At 49.3% G+C, this 21,671-nt stretch overlaps 1 protein-coding gene across 1 annotated transcript; it reads right to left on the bottom strand.

Annotated features, from left to right (window-relative positions):
* Positions 1-11,347: 11,347 nt before the first annotated feature.
* SOWAHD (sosondowah ankyrin repeat domain family member D) lies at positions 11,348-13,197 on the bottom strand. Its single transcript, XM_026478900.4, has one exon. It carries the CDS (start codon positions 12,904-12,906, stop codon positions 11,941-11,943), a length of 966 nt encoding a protein of 321 aa, XP_026334685.1. The 5' UTR covers positions 12,907-13,197; the 3' UTR covers positions 11,348-11,940.
* Between the last annotated feature and the right edge of the window lie 8,474 nt (positions 13,198-21,671).

Below are 21,671 nucleotides of genomic sequence, written 5' to 3'. Positions count from 1 at the left end.
TTCCAATCAAAACACGAGGGTGACTGAATGGATTAAAAAAAAAAAAGACCCATCTCTATGCGACCTACAAGAGATTCGCATCAGACTTAAAGACACAGACAAACAAAAAGTGAATGAATGGAAAAATATACTCCATGTAAATGGAAGCAAACAAACAAACAAAAAAGGCTGGGGTAGCGGTACTTCCATCAAACAAAATAGACTTTAAAAGAAATAATGTAATAAGAGACAAAGAAGAACATTACATTATGATAAAGGGATCAATCCAACAAGCACATGTAACAGTTGTAAATATATATGCACCCGATAGTGGAGTGCCTAAATACATAAAGCAAATATTGACAGCTGGAAAGGGAGAAAGTGACAGTAATACAATAATAGTAGGGGACTTTAACCCTCCACTTACATCAGTGGATAGATCACCTAGACAGAAAATCAGTAAGGAAAAAATGGCTTTGAATAACATATTCGATCAGATGGACTTAACATATACATACACAGAACCTACCATCTCCAAACAGCAGAATACATGTTCTTTTCAAGTGCACATGGAGCGCTCTACAGGATAGATCCCACGTTAGGTCACAAAACAAGTCTCAATAGATTTAAGATTGAAATCATATCAAGCGTTTTTTCTAACCACACAGTCTGAAACTAGAAATCAATGATAAGAAAAAAACAGGAAAAACACAAACATGTAGCAGCTAAACAATATGCTACTAAACAGTTAATGAGGGGCGCCTGGGTGGCTCAGTCGTTAAGCGTCTGCCTTTGGCTCAGGGTGTGATCCCAGGGTCCTGGGATCGAGCCCCGCATCAGGCTCCCTGCTCAGCTGGGAGCCTGCTTCTTCCTCTCCCACTCCCCCTGCTTGTGTTCCCTCTCTCGCTGGCTGTCTCTCTGTCAAATAAATAAAGAAAATCTTAAAAAAAAAGTTAGTGAGTCAACAGAGAAATCAAAGAGGAAATCAAAATATACCTGGAGGCAAATGAAAATGGAAACAACAGTTCCAAATCTTTGGGATACAGAAAGCAGTCCTAAGAGGGAAGTTTGTAGCAATACAAGCCTACCTCAAGAAACAAGAAAAAAAGTCTCAAATAAATAATCTCACCTTACATCCAAAGGAACTAGAAAAAGAACAAAGCCCAAAGTTAGTAGAAGGAGAAAATAATGAGAATGGAAATAGATAAAATAGAGACAAAAAAAAAAAAAGGTAGAAAAGATCAATAAAACCAAGAGCTGGTTCTTTGAAAAGATGAATGAAATTGATAATCCTTTAGCCAGACTTATCAAGAAAAAAAGGAGGGGAGGACTCTAATAAATAAAATCAGAAATGAAAGAGAAGTTAGAACTGACACCAAGGAGGAAGAATTATAAGACACTGCTAGGAAAATTATAAGCCAATAAACTGGACAACCAGGAAGAAATGGATAAATTCCTAGAAACATACAATCTTCTGAGACTGAATCAGGAAGAAAGAAAAAATCTGAACAGACCAATTGCTAGTAACAAAATTCAACTGGTAATCAAAAAACTCCCAACAAATGAAAGTCCAAGACCGATTGGCTTCCCTGGTGAATTCTACCAAACATTTAAACAAGACTTAATCCCTATCCTTCTCCAACTATTCCAAAAAAGAGAAGGGGAAGGAAAGCTTCCAGATTCATTCTGTGAAGCCAGTATTACCCAAATACCCAAATCAGGCACTACGAAAAAAAAAATACAGATCAATATCCCTGATGTACATAGATACAAAAATCCTCAACAAATATTAGCAGCCGAATTTAACAAGACATTAAAAAATCATTCACCATGATCAAGTGGGGTTTATTACAGGGATGCAAGGGATTATTCAACATCTGCAAATCAACACGATGTACTACATTGACAGAACGAAGGATAAAAATCGTATGATCGAGGCGCCTGGGTAGCACAGTCGTTAAGCGTCTGCCTTCGGCTCAGGGCGTGATCCTGGTGTTCCGGGATCGAGCCCCACATCGGGCTCCTCTGCTGGGAGCCTGCTTCTTCCTCTCCCACTCCCCCTGCTTGTGTTCCCTCTCTCGCTGGCTGTCTCTGTCAAATAAATAAATAAAATCTTTAAAAAAAAATCGTATGATCATCTCAATAGATGCAGAAGGAGCGTTTGACAAAATTCAACATCAAGGCCACATACGACAAACCTACAACTAATGTCATATTCAATGGTGGAAAGCTGAAAGCTTTTCCCCTAAGATCAGGAGCAAAAATAGGATGTCCATTCTTACCACTTTTATCCAGCATAGCACTGGACGTCCTAGCCACAGCAAGCAGACTAAATAAATAAATAAATAAATGGCATTGAAATTGGTAAAGAAGAAGTAAAGGGGTGCGCCTGGGTGGCTCAGTGGGTTAAGCAGTTGACTCTTGATTTTGGCTCAGGTCATGATCTCAGGGTTAGGAGATTGAACCTTGCGTGGGGCTCTGTGCTGGGCCTGGAGCTTGCTTGGGATTCTCTTTCTCCCTCTCCTTCTGCCCCTCCCTGGTTCACGTGTGCTCTTTCTCTCTCAAATAAATAAATAAATGAAATATTAAAAAAAAAATTCTCTCTCTCCCTCTGCCCCTACCCTCCCACTCTCTCCCCCTCTCTCAAATAAATAAATCTTTAATAAAAAAAGCAATAATCTCTTAGACATCAGCCTTAGCAATATTTTTCCAGATCTGTTTCCTCAGGCAAGGGAAACAAAAGCAAAAAAATAATAATAATAATAATTGCAACTACATGAAAGTAAAAAGCTTTTGCACAGAGAAGGGAACCATCAAGAAAACAAAAAGGCAACCTACTGAATGCGAGAACATATATGCAAATGATATATCTGCTAAGGGGTTAATATCCGAAATCTATAAAGAACTCATACAACTCAACACTAAAAATCAAACAAAAAACCAAATAATCTGATTTAAAAATTGCCAAAGGGCCTGAATAGCCATTTTTCCAAAGAAGACCTCCAGATGGCCAACACACATGAAAGGTGCTCACCGTCACTCATCGTTGGGGAGATGCAAGCCAAAACCACAGTGAGATACCACTTCACACCTGTCAGAATGGCTAGTGTCAGAAAGACAAGACATCACAAATGTTGGTGAGGACGTGGAGAAAAGGGAAGCCTCATGCACTGATGGTGGGAATGGAAGGTGGTGCAGCCACTGTGGGAAACAGCGTGGAGGTTCCCCCCAAAATTAATAGCACAAATATCATATGATCCAGTAGTTCGACTGCTGGTTATTTACCCAAAGATATTGAAAGCAGTAATTCAAAAAGATACATGCACACCTCTATTTATTGCAGTGTTATTTGTAATAGCCAAGATACGGAAGCAACTTAAGTGTCCATCAATAAGAGATTGTGGTGTATATATTTGTAATGGAACCATAGCCATAAAAAAGAATGAAATCTTGCCATTCATGACAACGTGGATGGACCTAGAGGGTGTTACGCCACGTGAAATAAGTCAGACAAAGACAAATACCGAAAGATTTCACTTATATGTTGAAATCTAAAGAACAAAAGAACAAACAAGCAAACAAATCAGAAACAGACTCATAAACACAGATAACAAGATGGTAGTTACGAGAGGGGAAGGGGTGGAGGGACAGAGGAGATAGGTGAAGAGGATTAAGATGTACAAACTTTTGGGGCGCCTGGCTGGCTCGGTCAGTAGAGCACGTGACTCTTAATCGCAGGGCTGAGAGCCCCATATTGGGCATGGGGCCTACTTAAAAAAAAAGGAGGTACAAACTTTCAGTTATAAAATAAATCAATCACAGGGATGAAAAATACAGCACAGGGAATACAATCAGTAATATTATAATCATTTTGTATGGTTGACAAATGATAACTACACTTGTCGTGATGAGCATTTTGTAATGTATATAATTGTCAAATCACTAAGTTGTACACTTAAAACTAATAGTGTATGTCAACTATACTTCAGTTAAAAAAAAATAAAGTGTAGGGGCGCCTCAGTGGCTCAGTCAGTTGAGCATCTGACTCTTGATTTCAGCTCAGGTCATGAGATCGAGCCCAGCGTCGGGCTCTGCACTCAGTAGAAAGTCTGCTTGAGATTCTCTCTCCCTCTCCCTCTGCCCCCTTCCCCTGCTCATGTGTGTGCTCTCTCTCTCAAATTAAAAAGAAAACCTTAAAAAAATAAAGTGTACAGTTTAGTGGTTTTTTAGTATATTTACGGCTATGTGCAACCATTACCACAGTCAATTTTTTAAATTTTTTATTTTTATTTTTTTAACTCACCATCCTGAGATCAAGGGTTGCACACTTGGGGTGCCTGGGTGATGCAGTCTGTTAAGTGTCCAATTCTTGATTTTGGCTCAGGTCCTGATCTCAGGGTTGTGAGACCAGGCCCGGTGCTGGCTCCACGCTCAGCTCCGAGTCTGCTTGATTCTCTCTCCTTCTCCCTCTGCCTCTCCCCCTGCTCTCACTCTCTAAAATAAATAAATAAATCTTTTAAAAAAAGAGTTGCACGCTATTCCGACTGACGCAGCTCGGCACCCCTCCATAGTCAATTTTAGAACATTTTCATCACCTTAAAAAGAAATTCCCTGCCCTTTAGCTATCACCGTCTAGTCTCCCATCCTCTGCAGCCCTAGGCAACCATTAATCTCCTTTCTGTCTCTGTGCATTTGCCTATTCTGGACATATCAGTGCGATCTTATAATATACGGTGTTTTGTGACTGGCTTATCTCACATATCATAACCTTTTCAAGGTTCATCCACGTTATTGCATAGATCAGAACTTCATTCCTTTTCATGGCTAAATAATATTCCATCATATGGTGCCACCACATTTTGTGTATCCATTCATCTGTTGATAGACAGTAGGGTTATTTTTACCCTTTGGCTATTATGAATGATGCTGTCATGAACATTCATGGCGTTTTTGTGTGGACATTGCTTTTATTTCTCCTAGGTAGATACCTAGATACTAGGAGTGGAATTCCTGGGTCGTATAGTAAACAGGTTCTTGTACCAATTCCAATATGTGTGTGTGTGTGTGTGTGTGTGTGTGTGTGTGTGTGTGTGTGTGTATCAGGGGGTCCCCACACTAACCAGGAGAAACTCTCTGACAGCAGCTGGGTATCCCACAATGGAACTCAATTTCACTTAATTCTGACACCGTCTGCTGGGAGCTGGCCTCAGATTCCACAGGTTGAGGACAGAGTCCTACAAGACTGCCCCCTCCCCTGCCAACTCTGGACACCAGTCACAAACGCAGGTGTCACCTGAGCATCTGACCGACCAGCTGTAGATGGCAGCTTCCAAGGCCCTTTTCCTTGGGTTCGATTAATTTGCTGGAGCAGCTCACAGAAATCAGAGAAACATTTTTCTTATTAGATCCCTAGTTTATTATAAGAGGCTACAACTCAGTAAGAGACAGATGGAGGCGATGCCCAGGGCAAGGCACGGGGAGGGGCTCAGAACTCCCACACCCTCCAGGGCGCCACTCACCCAGCACCTCCCTGTGGTCGCCAGCCCAGAAGCTCTTAGAACCTTGTCCTTTTGGGTCTTTGTCGAGGCTTCATTACATAGTCACAATTGATTAAATCGTTGGCCTTTGACCATTGACTCAACCTCCAAGCCCTCTTCCCTCCCAGGAGTTTTGGGGGAGGTATAATCACATGGTTGATTCCCCTGGCAACCAGCCCCCATCTTAAGGGCTTTCCAGGGGCGCCTGGGGGGCTCAGTCGGTGAAGCATCTGCCTTCGGCTCCGGTCATGATCCCCGATCCTGGGGTGCTGGGATCGAGTCCCACATCGGGCTCCCTGCTCAGCGGGGAGCCTGCTGCCGCTTCCGCTTCCGCTGCTTCTGGGCTGTCTTTCTGTCTCAAATAAAGGGATGAAATCTTAAGGAAAAAAGGGGGGGCTTCCCCAAAACCACCTGTTTAACATAACAAAAGACACCATGATCACTCTTATCACAGGAAATTCCAAGGGTTTTAGGAGCTCTGTGCCTTGGAACAGGGTCAGAGACCAAATATATATTTATTATAAATCACAATAGCACATAGGGTGACTCTGGGTTTAACCTTCCGAGGAGCTGCCAGCTTTCCGAAGCGGCTGCACCATTTCACAGCTGTACCAGCAGAGCGTGAGGCTTCTTATTTCTCTGCGTCCTCGCCCAGCGCTTGTTCTCATCTCACTTTTTGATCATAGCCATCGTGGTGGGTATAAAGTGGCATCTCATTCTGGTTTCACTTGCGTTTCCCGAATGACTGATGATGTGCGGGCGCCTGGCCGGCTCAGTCGGTAGAGCACGCGACTCTTGATCTTGGGGTCACGAGTTTAAGCCCCACTTTGGGCCTAGCGCTTACTTAAAAAAACAAAGAACAGGGGCACCTGGGTGGCTCAGACGGTTAAACGTCTGACTCTTGATTTTGGCTCGGGTCCTGATCTCAGGGTCATGGGCTGGAGCCCCGCGTCGGGCTCCACGCCGAGTGTGGAGCCTGCTTAAGATTCTCTCTCTCCCTCTGCTCCTCCCCCAAAACAAAACAAAACCGAGTCCTAACGACTAATGATGTTGAGCATCTTTTCATGTGCTCGTTGGAGATTTGCATATGTGTCTTCTTCGGAGACATGTCTGTTCAAGTCCTTTGCCCATTTATAAGGCAGGTTGTTTGTGTTATTTTGTTGTTGAGTTGAGGATTCTTTATATATTCGGGATACTGGACCCTTATAAGATATACGTTTGCGAATATTTTCTGCCGTTCTGTGGGTTGTCCTTGTACTTTTCCAATAGTTGGCCTTTGAGGCCTGAAAGCCTTTAATTCCGAGGAAGTCCCATTTATCTATTTCTTGTTTTGTTTGTTGCTTTTGAGTTCAATCTGTGATTCCGTTGCCAATCAGTATCTATTTATTGAGCGCCTGCCTTCTACCAGGAAGCAGGGTTACTGTGGTAGATAAGACAGACTGGGTCCCTGTCCTCATGGAATGTCAGTCTAGTGGTGGCAGGGGAGAGAGGAATCTAGTAACTGCTGGAACAGTTTCCTCCAGCGTAATAAGGACTATGAAAAGGAGCAGTGAGTGACGTGCTAACCTAGGCGAAGGGGCAAGGAGTCCTCCCCAAGGTGGTGACTAACATCTGAAGGGTGAGCAGGGGTGGGCCAGGTGAAGGGGGCAAGGAATAGAGGGAAGAGTGTTTCTGGAGAGGGAACAGCATGTAAGAAATCCCAGAGCTCAGAAGAACATGGCTCTTTCAAGGAACAGCAAGGAGGACTGTGTGGCTGGAGCAGAGGAAGAGAGGGAGAAGGGCGGGAAGAGAACTTGGGGAGAGAATGTAGAGCAAAAAGAAAGGTTTGCTGAGACTTCAAGTTGGTAAACACCGGCAGTTAAAGCTGTAGGAGGTCATGGAAGACTAGAGAAGGGAGTTTCAAGGAGTCGGAAATAGCCAACATTGGCCAGTGAGGCCAAGAAGTGAATTAAGATAAGGACTTGCATTTGGCAGCTTGGGGAGGGGGTCATCACTGGAGACCCTCGTTGAGATGATGGAGGTGGAAAGCAGAATACAGAGGGTTCAGGAGAGGTGAGGAGGTAGGAGACGGAGGCAGTGAGGGGAGGAGACTTGGTGGTGAACAGGAGAGGAAGAGTCACCAAGCTGGGCCAGAAGGTGGGGGGGGGGGAAGAGGCTTCAGCCTGTTTGCCCCCCAAGAGCCTGGCTTCTTAATAAATGTTTATTACATGGAACCACAGTGATGGGGAGCTTGGAGACACGGGAGAGGGACAACTGACAGCTTCAGGCCCTGGAGTCACACCTTGAGAGGAGAGACCGGCATCTCCTTCCTTCAGATGAGCCGAGAGAGGGAAGAGGCCCCAGGAGGCCAGTGTGGAATGGTGGGTAGGGGGCGGAAGCAGGCATTTGTGTGGATGAAAGGGTCAGGAGATGAAGGACTTGCATGCTTTTATTCTCCTCAGAGGACTTTGGGTCTAGCCCTGACTCCAGCTTATGACTTTTTCCAGAAACACCATCTCACCTACTTAGTATCTGGCGGGCCCTTACTACCGTGCTGCTTTGACCTCTGCGGCCCGGGGGCCAAGCTAAGTCAGCTGGCTACGCTTCTGTCTAAGGTCCAAGTGTGTCAGTTGTGGAGAACATCAGCCCAGGAAGCGTCTCCTTTGAGGAACAGCAGAGAGACAGGAACCTGCAGTCGGTGCGCACGCATTTGAGAGAGAGGTTAACACAGATACCCACAAGGGCCTTCCTGGACCACCCTCGCCGGGAACCCAGCTTTACCACACACCTGAACCCCTCTCCATTCTTCCAAACGGCGGCTCATTTTCTCTGCGCCCTGCAGCGTGCTAGGGGATGCCTACACATGATCTCGAACCCTCTGAAGCCCGCGAGGGAGATTGGATCGGTCCCCTTTTACCGATGAGGAACGCAACGTCTCAAGAGGGGACGGTGACTGGTAGTGAGCGTTGGAACCCGGGTCAGGCCGAGCGCCGTGCCCCCCAGTGGTTTTGAACCTCGCTCCGGGGGTCACCGTGAGCTCCCATCTCTTCGCCTGGGCCTTTGCCAGTTTCACACATGGGGCTTTGGAGGGAAGCTTCGTGACTGCAAATTCTATGGGGGAAAGAAAGTTTGAAAGCCAGCGCTCTCCGCAGGGTTCTTTGAACTTCTCAGCTGAAGGCTGACTTTTCTTGAGGCGTTTCGCCAGAAACCCTTTGCTTGGGTGATGCTCCACCCCACCCCCACCCCCTCCCCCAGTTGTCGCCCTGCTCCCTGACACATCCGTCCTCCACGTGACTGCCAGAAGGACTCCTCTAGAATCCCATCGGGTTACTCCTCTGCTTAGAAACCTTCTCTGGCTCCCGGCTACCTTTAGGTTAAAATCTCTGCTCCTCTTTTAGCATGACCTCTGAGACCCTTAGTGGTCTGAGCCCCCATCCACTTCTCCAGCTTTGCCCTTAATCACTCCCCAGCTCCCACCTGCCTGCCAAACCGGCTGACTTACATTTCCTGGCACTTGCTCCCTTCTCCCAGACCTGCTCCAGGGCGGCTCCGCCAGGAGGCCCCTCCCCTTCTCCACCGACCAACTCCTACTCACCCCTGGAGCCTTAGATCAGGCCTTACCTTCCTCCCTGGAAAGCCTTCCCTGCATCTTTCGCCTGGGTCAGGCCCCGCCCTGGCGCAGCACCCCCCTCCGCCCCCCCAACTGCCATGCTCACCTGTCACAGCCCTGCTCCTGTCACCTTGTCGTGTCCCTTGCTCCATTAGAATGCAGATTTGCATCATCTGCCTAACTCCGTTTTGCTCCCCTGGAAAGCAGTTTCTTAGGGAATTTGTTCTTTCTCTTGGGGTAAGCATACCAGTCTTGCCTCAAAAAGCATACCAGAAATGCCAATGGCTTGATGTTAGGCATGGAGAGTTTTCAGCATGGGAGTTTGTCCCCTGCAGCCAAACCTCAATTTTACATGGAGGAGGTAGGCTGGGGACTATCACATGATGAGAAAAATCTGTGGGGAAGAATAGCCGACTGCAGGAGAAACGACAGAAAGTGCCGTCAAACCTTCCAGCCGACTTGGTTTTCTTGTTGGAAAAAGCAGGGCGGATGCTTGTCTCTGGGCCCCAGATCTGCTCCTAGTTAAGATGCTTAGGTTCAGACTTTTCCCATGAAGAGGGGCTACCATTCTAAGTGTCCTTCGAATGTTGGGTAAAGGCACAAGCCACTCTTCCCGCCAAGCCAGAAGCCTGCAGACCCAGCCATTTGGCAGGAAGGCCCTGTCCGGGCGGTCTCCACCAAGCCCCACCAGCCTCAGCAGCTGTCAAGGGCGACTATGGAGCAGAAACCGCAGCCCTGCATCTATAAAATGGGCATGCGGGGGTGGGGGGAGCACCTGGGTGGCTCAGTCGGTAAAGCTTAAGCGTCTGATTTCCAATCAAGTCGAGATCTTAGGGTCCTGGGGTGGAGCCCCGCTCAGCGGGGAGTCTGCTTGTCCCTCTCCCTCTGCCCCTCCCCCCTGGCTTGTGCTCTCTCTCTCTCTAATAAATAAATAAATAAATTCTTAAAAAAACAACGACAACTATAAAATGGACCCGGGGGTGGAGGGAGTTATGCCAGATGCTGACGCTGCCTGCCCGAATGCAGGAATGACTCGCCCTCCCCCTTTCAAACATTGAAGACGTTCATTGAGAACAGAAAGTTATTGCTACATCACACTGTGTAAATTTGTTTTAAGGTGTAGTTCCTAGAAACATGTGACGGGCTGAAAACATTGCTAGGGAGGGTTTGGATTATTTCATGGAAGAAACCCAATGGGTTATTAGGGGAAGATCGGACATTTCGAGCACAGAGGAGGTAATAGAGGGAGCGACGGGACCACCAGGCAGAGATGGAAATCTATACGGATGAGCTCAGGGTAATGTTTCTGGGCTTCCCGTGTTCTGTGATGACTGTTTCTTCCTGGTGTTCAAGGACAGGGATGGGAGGGCTGGGGATTCAACAGTCCATTACAAGGGTGGCCCCAAGCTTCCTGGGATACAGTGCTGTTTTGAAAATGCACTGTTCTCTGGGGCACCTGGGTGGCTCAGTCGGTTAAGTGTGTGTCTTTGGCTCAGGTCATGATCCCAGGGTTGTGGGATTGAGTCCGGAGTCAGGCTCCCTACTCAGGAGTCTGCTTCTCCCTCTCCCTCTGCTCCTCCCCCTGCCAATGCTCTCTCTCCCTCCCTCCCTCTTGCTCATTCTCTCTCTCAAGTACATAAATAAAATCTTTAAAAAAATGAAAATGCACTGTTCTCTAAGGCAGCATGGATCCCTAGCCACCAACTGCTTTCCCTTCTTTCAGCCAGTCAACTCTCCTGTATCCTACTTGATTCATACAATTTCTCAGTGAGAGCCAGTTTCCAAACTACAACTGACATGTTAGATGTAATGAAAAAGCAACCACGACGATTAAAGCCCTATCTTGGAAAAAGCGTCCGTGGGTGTGTCTCAGAGGAGGGCAGAAGTCAAGGTAAATTACATGACTCACCACAAAACATCAGAAATGTACCTTTGGAGATTTTTCCCTTTTACCACCCCTCTGCCCCCTACAGACAACTCGTCTAGGATGAGACTTGTGCCAGAAGCGGGATCTAGCTGCCAAAAGAACCCGGGAGACAGGCAAACTGTGTCTCTACTCAGAGCCAAGGTGAATGAATGTAGCTCCTTCCAGCGCACGGCTTGGCCATTTGCTGTGGGAACAAGGTCCAGAGCCGCGGGGATCACTAGCTCATGGCCATGGGTTGGTGAACTCTTTTCCCTGAGAATGTGGGACGCTTCCCGCGCTCAGTGGTTAATGGAAAAAAAAAAAAAGTCACTCAAAGGACAGCTTTGTCACGTGAAAGGAAAACATGCCCTGCTTTAATATGCTTAAGAAGTCATCCGTGATACATTAGAAAAAGTGCCAGTAAAGCCTGGATCTCTCAGGAGCAGGTTGGGGGGAAAGGTGCCTCCGCCCGCAGGAATAGCCGGGTCAAGCCTTCAGTTAGGCGTTTCCTCTCTATCAGTGGTTTCCAGTCTTAACTCAAGTCTTCTAGCAAGTGCTTCCCAATAAACCCAGAGCTTCTGCCTGCCCAGAAATGGCTCCTGGAAGCCTAACGTTTCCTCTCCCAAGCAAGACCACACTCCTGCCCCTAACTCCTTAGTCCCCTGGTTTCGGGACTCGGCGCCAGGACAGCTTGGTCTTTGCTCTCTCGCGGTGAGGGTGTCCCGGTCCCCAGGTCTCCTGGCCGGTGGCTGTAGGAGACCTGGGACAGGTACCTGCGACAAACCTGGAGGTGGTCCGCTGCTTGCAGGCCCAGCGCACTCGGCTGCGGCCGGAGCTGCCGCCCCTTCGGGTGCGGCTCGAGACCATCCGAGACCGAGGCCTCGACCGCAGCGTCGCCGTCCCTCCGCGCTCTCCAGTCTCTGTCGCCCTCAACGGTCATGGAAGAAGGGGAACATTTGGCGGAGAAGGCCCTGAATATGCGCCACCCGGCTGCCAGCGTAGTTCTTCTCCTTGCCGGGCGACGCCGCGGCTCTGGCCCGGGTCTCCACGCAGCTCGTGCCCACCGAGCTCGGGGTCCGTCGCAGCGCCCACGCGGCGCCGCCGCTGCTGTTGTTGTTGGCGTTGATCCGCTCGCAGCGGCCCGCCGTCTCCCAGTCCTCGGCCCCCGACAGCTCCCGCAGGCTCTGGGGCGCGTCGGGCCGCAGGTAGTGACAGGCCCGGTGGCCGCTGTAGTCGCGGCGCGAGGGGTCGGCCCCCAAGGCGCCCACCAGCACCTTGATGACCATGTCGTGGCCCTGCAGGGCCGCCAGGTGCAGGGGCGTGAGGCCGCCGCTCCCCGAGGCGCTCACGTCGAGCTGCAGCCCCCGGCGCTGGGCGAAGTCGTGCACCAGGATGAGCTCCTCGTGGCACCCGTGCTTGGCCAACCAGTGCAGCACCGTGTAGCCCGTGATCGGGTCGCACCGCAGCAACAGGGCGGGCTCGGCTTCCAGCTGCTCCCACAGCACCTCAAGGCGGCCCTCGGCGGCCGCCAGTATCCACGCGTGCTCGTGGGGCTCCAGGCACAGCCCGCCGCCGCCCGGGCCGTTCGGCCCGTTCGGCCCGGCAGGGGACTGCTCCTCGGCGCGCTCCTCCGACAGCCAGCCGGCGGGGGCCGCCCCCTGCAGCCCCAGCAGCTCCCGCAGCGCTCCCCGCCGGCGGCCCGAGCCCGAGCCCGAGAGCATCAGCGAGCCGTGGTGGAGGGGGTCCCGGGAGGCGGCGGCGTGGCCCCGGTACCTGCCCAGGGTGCCGGTGTCCGCTCTCCAGGGGCGGGGCTGCAGGGCGCTCCGCGGGCTCAGCGCGGTGGCGGCGAGGGAGGCCTTGGGCCCCGGGCTCGCGGTCCCTCGGGGCTCGGCCATGGTCCCGCCGCCGCCGGCGCGGCGCTTCCAGTGTCGAGCGTTCGCTGCCCTTCCCGGGCCCCTCCGGGAGAGGAACTGGCGCTGGCGTTGGGGAAGGAAGCGGCTTGAGCAATTGGGCTCGGAGGGAGGGAGCGAAGGAGGGGAGAGGGAGGGAGAGAGAGCCAGCGAGCCGAGGGAGGGCCCCGGCGCGGGAGGTGGGGGGCGTGGAGGGGTGGGAGCTCCGGGCCCGGTCCCCGGGGCCAGCCCTTCTAGCGCCCCGCGGGGACCGCCGCCACCTCCGCGTCCCCGGGTCGCGGGCGGCCCCGCCCCAAACGGCCAGGTGAGCCGGGCAGCCCCGCCTCTCGCGCCGCGCGCTACGGTGGGGCGGGCGCGGGGTGGGGGCGAGCGGGCCCCGAGCGCCCCGCCAGCTTGCTTCTCAGCATCCCCGCCGCTGCCAGGGTGAAGAGGCTCTAGGGCGCCCCCTCCCCGGAGGGCTGAGCTCGGCGGGCAGCCAAGGCCTCCGCGAGCGCGATCCTTGAGCTCCAGGGCGCTGCCTCCCCGCCCCCTTCCTTCGCCCTTCCCTCTTATCTCCTGCACTTTGTCCCGGAGCAGCCTTTGTCCCGCCCCTAGCGTTCCGCGAAGCGGCCTGGGACTCGGGCTCCCCTGCCTTGTACTTTGTATGGCCTTGACCGTCCCCGCAGATCCTGGAGTTGCCCGGGATTCCTGCAGAGGGACCAGGCAGAAGCTCTTGCAGAGAACTGGGAAAGGGTATTCCCTTCTTCCCCGCGGGTCCCTGCTCGGCCCTCCACCCTCTTCTCCTCTTTAACCTTCCAAGCCAAGTTGGCTTGAAGAAACAGGCACAGGTGAACCAGTCCGCCGGCGCGGGAGTGCCCTGCCCTCTTCAGGGACGTGTCCCTGTTGTCTCCTTGAGGATATTTTACCCTATCCCAAGAGTGGCCTTCTCTTTGCTCTTCCCTTCCCTCAATAAGTGATAGTTCTTGCTTCCTGCCCCCCACCATGTTAGGGAGTTCAGTTAGTAATCGACAGGGACCCTCCTAGAAGATTCTTGAGTCAGAGAGGGACGCAGTCATGATTAAGGTGGTGTTTAGGAAGATGATTCTGGGAGAGGCAGACAAGAAGCCAGGAGACTTTTCCAACAGTCTAGGCCAAAGGGGATGGGGGTTCAGGCCAAGCCAGCCCACTCCCCTGGGCCCAACAGTGATGGAAGGTATCAGAGGCTTTCCTCCTTGGCCCTCAAATATCTTGCCGTCAATATCTCGAGCTTTCCTTCATGACAGCCCCTGCATTTGTAATCAATGTCTGAACATTGATTACGTGCCAGACACTGCTAGATGCTTTATATATATATATGTTAACACTTTTAATCCTCCCAGCAGCCTCAAAAGCCAAGTATTAATACTGTCTCCAGTCTGCAGAGAGGTTTCGGCCCCTTGCTCAAGGTCACCCAGCAGGAAGTGGCAGAGCAGGTCTGTGTGACACCGTAGCCTAGGGACTGGCATTGAAGCCAGGCTTATCAACACAAGCCCCAAATTCCAGCCCAGCAGAGGGACTTGCGCTAACCTAAGCATATCTGAAGCGGCCCTCCTCTACAATGTCCTCCCTCAGCGCTTCTGTCTAGGGAAGCTCTCCCTGTCCTCCGAGCTTGGCCTCAGCGTCCGTCTTCTCCAGGGGGCCTCCTCTGATTAGCGCAGGCCAGAGCGATGGCCCTCCCGGCCCCTCTCCCAGGCGGCTGGCGGTGGTCCTCTGGCACCCGGCACAGATGGCCCCGGGCTGTGTCTCTCTTTCCCTGACATGCCAGCTAGACTCTAAACTCTGGGATGACTATGTCATACCACCCTTGTGCCCCTAGTAGGTGCGGGGGAGCTAGTTGTTACCTTGTTCTGGGTTGCCAGCCTGGGAAACTGTGATTGTGTGTGTGTGTGTGGAGGGGGAGCTGCGGGCCTGCGTGTCGGCGGAGGGGGGGGTTCATCTGTAGCCGGAGCCTCTGTGCCCAGTCCCACATCCCGGCCTCAGACCGAACCTGTGGGACACCAAAATCCATCTTCCATAGATTTCATCGGCTCGTAAAAAATAAAACAGCGATGACGTAGTTGCTTCCCCGAGCCAACTGGCCAAAGCCACCTCCTGGCCTTCGCTGACTCCTCAGAGACCAAGCCCAGGCCCAGCGTCTTTCAGGCTTTCATTTTCAAAATGAACCCTGACTGACAAGCAGCTACTTCCGTTGCTCTGGAAACTCCCCTCCATAACCCCAAATTTGTAAACACCAAACCACACACATGCACACACACTTCGAGAATATGCAAACAGCTGCAGCAATATTTTTTTTTAATCAAAATGCCAGCATGGAGAATGCAGGATGGAAGAATGCTTGGGCTCCTAATTTTCCTCGCCACTAAGCAAGCAAGTCCCTTCCCCATCCGCACTAATAATACCTCTGGTTCCAGTCCAAAGACCGCAAAGTCCTGACCAGCGCCACACTCCCGTGACGCACGTGCCCTCGCTTAGCTCTGTTGCCAGAGATGGAAGCCATGGCACCTCCCTAACGACTCTGAGCTAGTACTTCCTACCCTAGGTCACCAGCTGCATACGCGGGTCCCCAGAGCCACCGCACCCCGTCTTTGTTCTGGTAGAGAGGGTCTCTGGAATTTCAGAGCTGGGAGTGGGGTAGAGGATGCAGAAAGCAGAAGGGACGGTCCTGACCGCCCCCCCCAAGATGAAGATGCCCATCACCTTGAGGTGGCCGCCCCCTCCCCAGGGAGTGGGGCAGAAATCCCTCAAGCCCTTGGAAAGAGCCTCCCCCCACAGGTGCACACAGGGTGGGTATTTGCATTTCAAATGGCGATGCCTGGTGTCTCTTCCAGATAGCCTCTCTGTTGTACTTGTGGGTTTGTTGGCAGATCCTGGACTATTTGCACTAGAACTTCATGTTTCGTTGGTCGTTTCTTCTTTTTTAGATGTGGTTTAACTGTCAAAAAGGATGGTAGGAGGCAGAGAAACTTAAAGCTGAGGTGTTAGGCATACATTGAAACTCAATCTCAATGAAGAGAGAGGGGCTCGCGTATCTTACGAGAAGTCCGTGGGGAGTGATAATTGATCTGCAAAAATGTAATTTGCATGCAGCTTTTCAGGAACATGTTCCTGGGGGGAAGCCAAAGGCACATGCATCTTTGGCTCTCAGTGGCGTTTGCCAGTGAGGCCTATGGCTTTAGAAAAATCCATGGCTGCAAAACAGGCAAGAGGGGAATATGTGGAACATGAGAAGGAAAGTTCCTCCAGCTTCTACAATCCTTGCTGATGGAGGGAGCAGGGAACATTCTTGAAGTTCGAGATATAAAATGTTTTCTTTCTTCCAGAAACCTATGCTGATACCATCACGTGATTCTCAATGAAGGAGAAAGCCATGAGAGAAAGCCCCTTTCCCACTGAGCAAGAGCGTGTGGCTGTGTGTAAATGTGTGTGCGAGTGTATGCTTGAGTGTGTGTTCATGTGTGTGCGCACTGCCAGGCTAACTGTCTCTGGCTGTCATTTTCCCCTTTCCGAGTGTCAGGGCTTTACGTGAGGACACCTCTGTGAAAGGTTTAACATTCTGAATACCTTTCCTTGGCTGATAGAACAAATCACTTAAAAACACTTTAAAAATCCTTTCCTAGTACTTTGGAATTACTCCCCCACCCCAGTCCTTCAGTAAAGTGGCATGTACTTTTTAGAAAAAAGGTTATGAGCTTACTCCGGGAGCAGGGTAAGCTTGGAATAGAAGGTGGTAGGACCAGGCTGACTTCTGTGAACGATGGGACCAGGGGTTTTCAAAATGGCGGAGGAGAAAAGGGGCGTGCAGGGAGCAGAAAGACATCCTTAGGCCCTGGTGCGAACAAGAAACTTGCTAAGACTTGGGCTGTGGGGCCCCTGGGTGGCTCAGTCCGTTAAGTGACTGCCTTCAGCTCAGGTGTTGATCTCAGGGTCCTGGAATCGAGCCCCTCATCAGGCTCCCTGCTCAGTGGGGAATCTGCTTCTCCCTCTCCCTCTGCTCATGCTCTTTCTCTCTCTTTTTCTCACTCTCTCATAAATAAATAAAAAATCTTTTTGGGGGGCAGCAAAGCAAGGTTTATGGAGTGATAGCGAAGTGATAGTACAAATCTCCCGAGGAGGGAGCGGACCCGAGAGGGTTGCCCTAAATAAATAAAAAATCTTAAAAAAATTAGTAAATAGTTAAAAAAAAAAGACTTGGGCTGCAATGGCTTTACTGGGTTCCACATGCCAAGCATCGGCCCTGAAGTGTGACGAGGAAAAAAAACGATTCCAGTGCACATTGTACTGATAGTGCTGTGAAAAGGTCACATCCCGGGAAAGACCTGAAGTATTACCACGTGGAGACACACGAGGGCGCTCTAACCAACCAGAGCGCCAGCAAACCAGAAAGGTCGCACGGATGTCAACCTGGGAGGAAAGAGGCATTTGTAGGTCCTTTGTGGATGCGGATTCAGGTTTTTACCCAGGCGGCTCACCCTTGGCCCTTAAGTAGATGCGAAGAAGGAGGTGCTGGCATCAGGGCCCGTGGGGAGAAGGCCGGGGTGTCATCTTGAAGAGAATGGGAACAATCTGGAAAGAGAAGGAGGATGGTGAACAGAACAAAGTGTTTCCTTACTTTATTCAAGAGGGGTAGGCTTCTGTAATATGTAAGGCTTGGAATAATGATCCCTTATGATTTTCAAAGCGCTTTCATATTTTTTAATGATCTCTTCGACCCAGGCAGCAAGGCTGTGAGGTATGTAGAAAAGACAGTATTTCTATCCAATTCACACAGAAGACTGAGAGAGGTTAAGTGACCTGCCCAGAGTCACACAGCCCAAAAGTGCTGGGGCAGGGTCTGCACTCTTGCCTGCGTGTCATGCTGCCTTACTCATTTGGGTCTGGTGGGCCGAGGCAGCAGACAGCATCGTTGTGCAGTGTGGGAATGTTGTCCATGGTGCCTTCTGCCTTCTGTGTCTAATCCAGACGCCCCACGCCCCAAATCACCCAATGTAGCACTCCCTAGTGATAAGGGTGACAGCTACTTGCTGGTCCTGAGCCTTCGGGTGCCTGGTAAGCCTCGTGTCAAACATTAAACATGCGCAATCATACATGAAAGTTCTAGCAGTTCTATTCACAACACCCAAAAGGTCGAAACAATCCCGATGTCCAACAGATGAGTGGATAAACTAAATGTGGTGTATCCACGCAGTGGAATGTTACTTGGTCATAGCAAGAATGAAATAATGACACATGCTACAACATGGAGGGACCCTGGAAACACGAGGCTAAGTGAAAGAAGCCAGACACAAAAGACCGCATGTTGTCTGATTTCATTTATACCAAATGTCCAGAAGGGGCAAATCCGTAGAGACAGAAAGCAGGTTAGCGGTTGCTGAGGCTTGGGGGGGTGGGGTGGAGGCAGGAAAGGGCTATTGGAGAATGACTGCTAATGGGTACAGGTTTCTTTTTGGGGTGTCCAAAAGGTTCTGGAATTAGATTGTGGTGATGGATCCATATACTAAAAATCACTGAGGTGCACACTTTAAAGGGGCGAATTATCTGGTGTGTGGATTATGTTTCAGTAAAGCTGTTATGAAAAAAGTCCATTCTCTCTCTCTTAATCCTTACAACCCTAAAGAGATGGGGACTAGTGAGAAATTGAGGCCCAACGAAAATAATGTGGTCACATTCACTCAGCTAGTAAGTGTCAAGGGAACCCATCCAATTTGGCCTGACTGCAAGGCTTGTGCCTGTGATCGTATCTTAAGCTGCCTCTAGTGCATCACTCGGAGAGAGGATGCTGTTAGGGCCAACACTCACTGAGGACTTATTATGTGCCACGCACATTACGGTCATGAATCCTGTTGCTGCTTAAAACCAGGTAGATACTACGAAAGCAGTAGTCTCCCAACTTTTTTTTTTTTTTTTTTGAGAAAGAGAGAGCACGCGCATGCATGCATCCGAGCCGGGGTGAGGGGGGGCAGAGGGAGAGGGAGAGAGAGAATCCCAAGCAGGCTCCACGCCCAGCGCCGATCCCGATGCGGGGCTAAATCTCACAACCCCAAGATCATGACCCGAGCCAGCCGAAATCAAGAGTCGGATGCTTAACCGACTGAACCACCCAGGCGCCCCGGTCTCCCCGATTTTTTTGATTGCACATCCCTCGAATGAAAATATTTTGAGCCAGTATTCCCCACATTTGAGTGTTTTGTAATTTCAAAACAATGTGTGTTACTTTACTAATATATGATGTGTATTAGAAAGCATACGCAAAAAGGACATTTTCATAGATGAGACAAGGATGAGATAAACTGATTTCAAATAACTTAAACTTTTTATATACTTTGAGTACAAACTTGATTTTGACTGGCACTACAGTGTTATCATTAATAAATTTTTTCACAGGGGCGCCTGGGTGGCACAGCGGTTAAGCGTCTGCCTTCGGCTCAGGGCGTGATCCCGGCGTTGTGGGATCGAGCCCCACGTCAGGCTCCTCCGCTATGAGCCTGCTTCTTCCTCTCCCACTCCCCCTGCTTGTGTTCCCTCTCTCCTGGCTGTCTCTATCTCTGTCAAATAAATAAATAAAAATCTTAAAAAAAAAATAAATTTTTTCACAAGAGAATGTGATTACGTATGCTTCAATTTTTAAAAACTTCAGCTTAGGGGCGCCTGGGTGGCTCAGTCAGTGAAGCATCTGCCTTGGGCCCAGGTCCCAATTCCAGGGTCCTGGGATCAATCCCGACATCCGTCCATCCGTCCAGCTCCCTGTCAGCGGGGAGTCTGCTTCTCCCTCTCCCTCTGCCCCTCCCCCTACTTGTGTGCGCGCGCTCTCTCTCTCTCAAATAAATAAATAAAATCCTTTAAAAAAAAAAGTCAGGTTAACACTGTAATATAGCTGTGCAAAGGTGTGGTTCCGAACTTGTTAATTTCAGCACTTGGCCTCAAGGGCTGTCATAGATGAGAAACATATCAGCCACCAGCAGAAGGCAAATTCCACTGACTGGGCTTGCTATATCATGATTCTCATTTTTCAATTCCACCCACCAATTATGCAACGGTTTTTGATGAAATTCAGCTGGTAAACGGTCACCTTTCCTGGTGTCTATCATTTGTTCTTGCCGATCAGTCAGCACCCGTTGCACTTTTGTGTTTTTAACAAATGTCTTCAGAACCCACAAAAACTCTACATTGGAAAGATTTTAAACCGCGGTAGAAAATTTCAGTCCCAGGTTTGTAAGTGTGCAGATACGAGAGGGTTTCTACGTATGCAACTTACATCATTTTTGGCAATAAAATTACATAACAGTGAAAACACGTGTATTCGTTTTCCAAATCTTCTCTCCATGTACTGAGTTTCCTTCCAAAGCGGTTACTTTCTCACTCATTCTTAAAATATCAATTTAACCTTGAATAGCTAGATTGGGTGTGTTTATTATAATTGTTTGTTTTTTTAATGTTCACTGACTGCTATAGGACACCAGGGAAGACGTCAGTAAATTTGAAACATATATCTTTGTGGGAAAGGAAAGCGTATCTTTTATATTGAAACTCTTTTAAGGACCTTGTCACAAAATAAACAGCCTCTGTGTGGTACCAAAGTGACAATGGGAGTGTCATTCTCTACCTTGTTACAAAATAGAACACTGTAAAGATTTTACTGTGTATCGAAAGATCTAGTTTCTATACCATACTGAATGAATCCAATAGCACTTTGCATATTTCAGGCTTCAGTATCTTAGTCCAAACAGCTTGCCAACTTTCTCGGTACTTACCTTGAAATCCACGCCCACCTTTTGAAAAAAAATTCCTGTCAAAGCAGCACTACTGTATTTCCAGTTTTTCTAAAAGATATTTAAAAAATCAGGGGGGTGCCTGACCAGCTCAGTCAGTAGAACATGTGACTCTTGATCTCAGGGTCGTGAGTTCAAGCCCCATGTGGGGTGTGGAGCCTACTTAATTTTTTTTTAATAATAAAATAAAGGGGCTCCTGGGTGGCTCAGTCAGTTAAGTGTCTGCCTTCGGCTGAGGTCATGATCCCATGGTCCTGGGATTGAGTGCTGCATCGGGCTCCCTGCTCCCTGCTTGGCAGGGAGCCTGCTTCTCCCTCTCCTCCCTGCTTGTGCTCTCTCTCGCTATCTCTGTCTCTCTCCATCTCAAATACATAAAATCTTTAAAAAAAATAATAAAAAAATTAAACCAGTCATTTTTTAAACCAGTCATGTTTTGATCAAATTGCATCTTTTTCTTTATATCTTTCCTTTAGTAGCGCACAAAAAGTAGTTTTTTCGTGGATTTCATTAATGAAACAGAATCTAGCAAATACAAAGCTGCAAATGTTAAAAACATTTTATCCAGCTGTATAGCAAACTTCCCACACTTTATCATTTATTCCAATACTCTTTGTTCAAATCTTCCACAATGTTCTCTAGATACCCTTCCAACAGCATTTGCTGACAAACGAACAAATTTCAATTTGTCACCATACTATTTCAGATGGATTTATTTTGACCACTTTTGTTTTTATTTTATTTTATTTTATTTTATTTTATTTTATTTTATTTTATTTTATTTATTTGGGGCGGGGAGAGAGCACATGAGCAGCGGGAAGGTGCAGAGGGAGAAGGAGAAGCAGACTCCCCACTGAGCGGGGAGCCCAACGTAGGGCTCGATCCCAGGACCTTGGGATCATGATCTGAGCCGAAGGCACACACTTCACCAACTGAGCCACCCAGGAACCCCATATTTTGACCATTTTT

Source organism: Ursus arctos, chromosome X (assembly GCF_023065955.2).
Source record: "Ursus arctos isolate Adak ecotype North America chromosome X, UrsArc2.0, whole genome shotgun sequence".
Lineage (NCBI taxonomy): Eukaryota > Metazoa > Chordata > Mammalia > Carnivora > Ursidae > Ursus > Ursus arctos.
The sequence above is the reverse complement of the archived record's forward strand: the minus strand, read 5'-3'. Positions and strand labels throughout refer to the sequence as shown.

Excerpts from the sequence above, each read along its gene's own strand:
- SOWAHD (XM_026478900.4), bottom strand. The coding sequence starts at position 12,906 with ATGGCCGAGCCCCGAGGGACCGCGAGCCCGGGGCCCAAGGCCTCCCTC.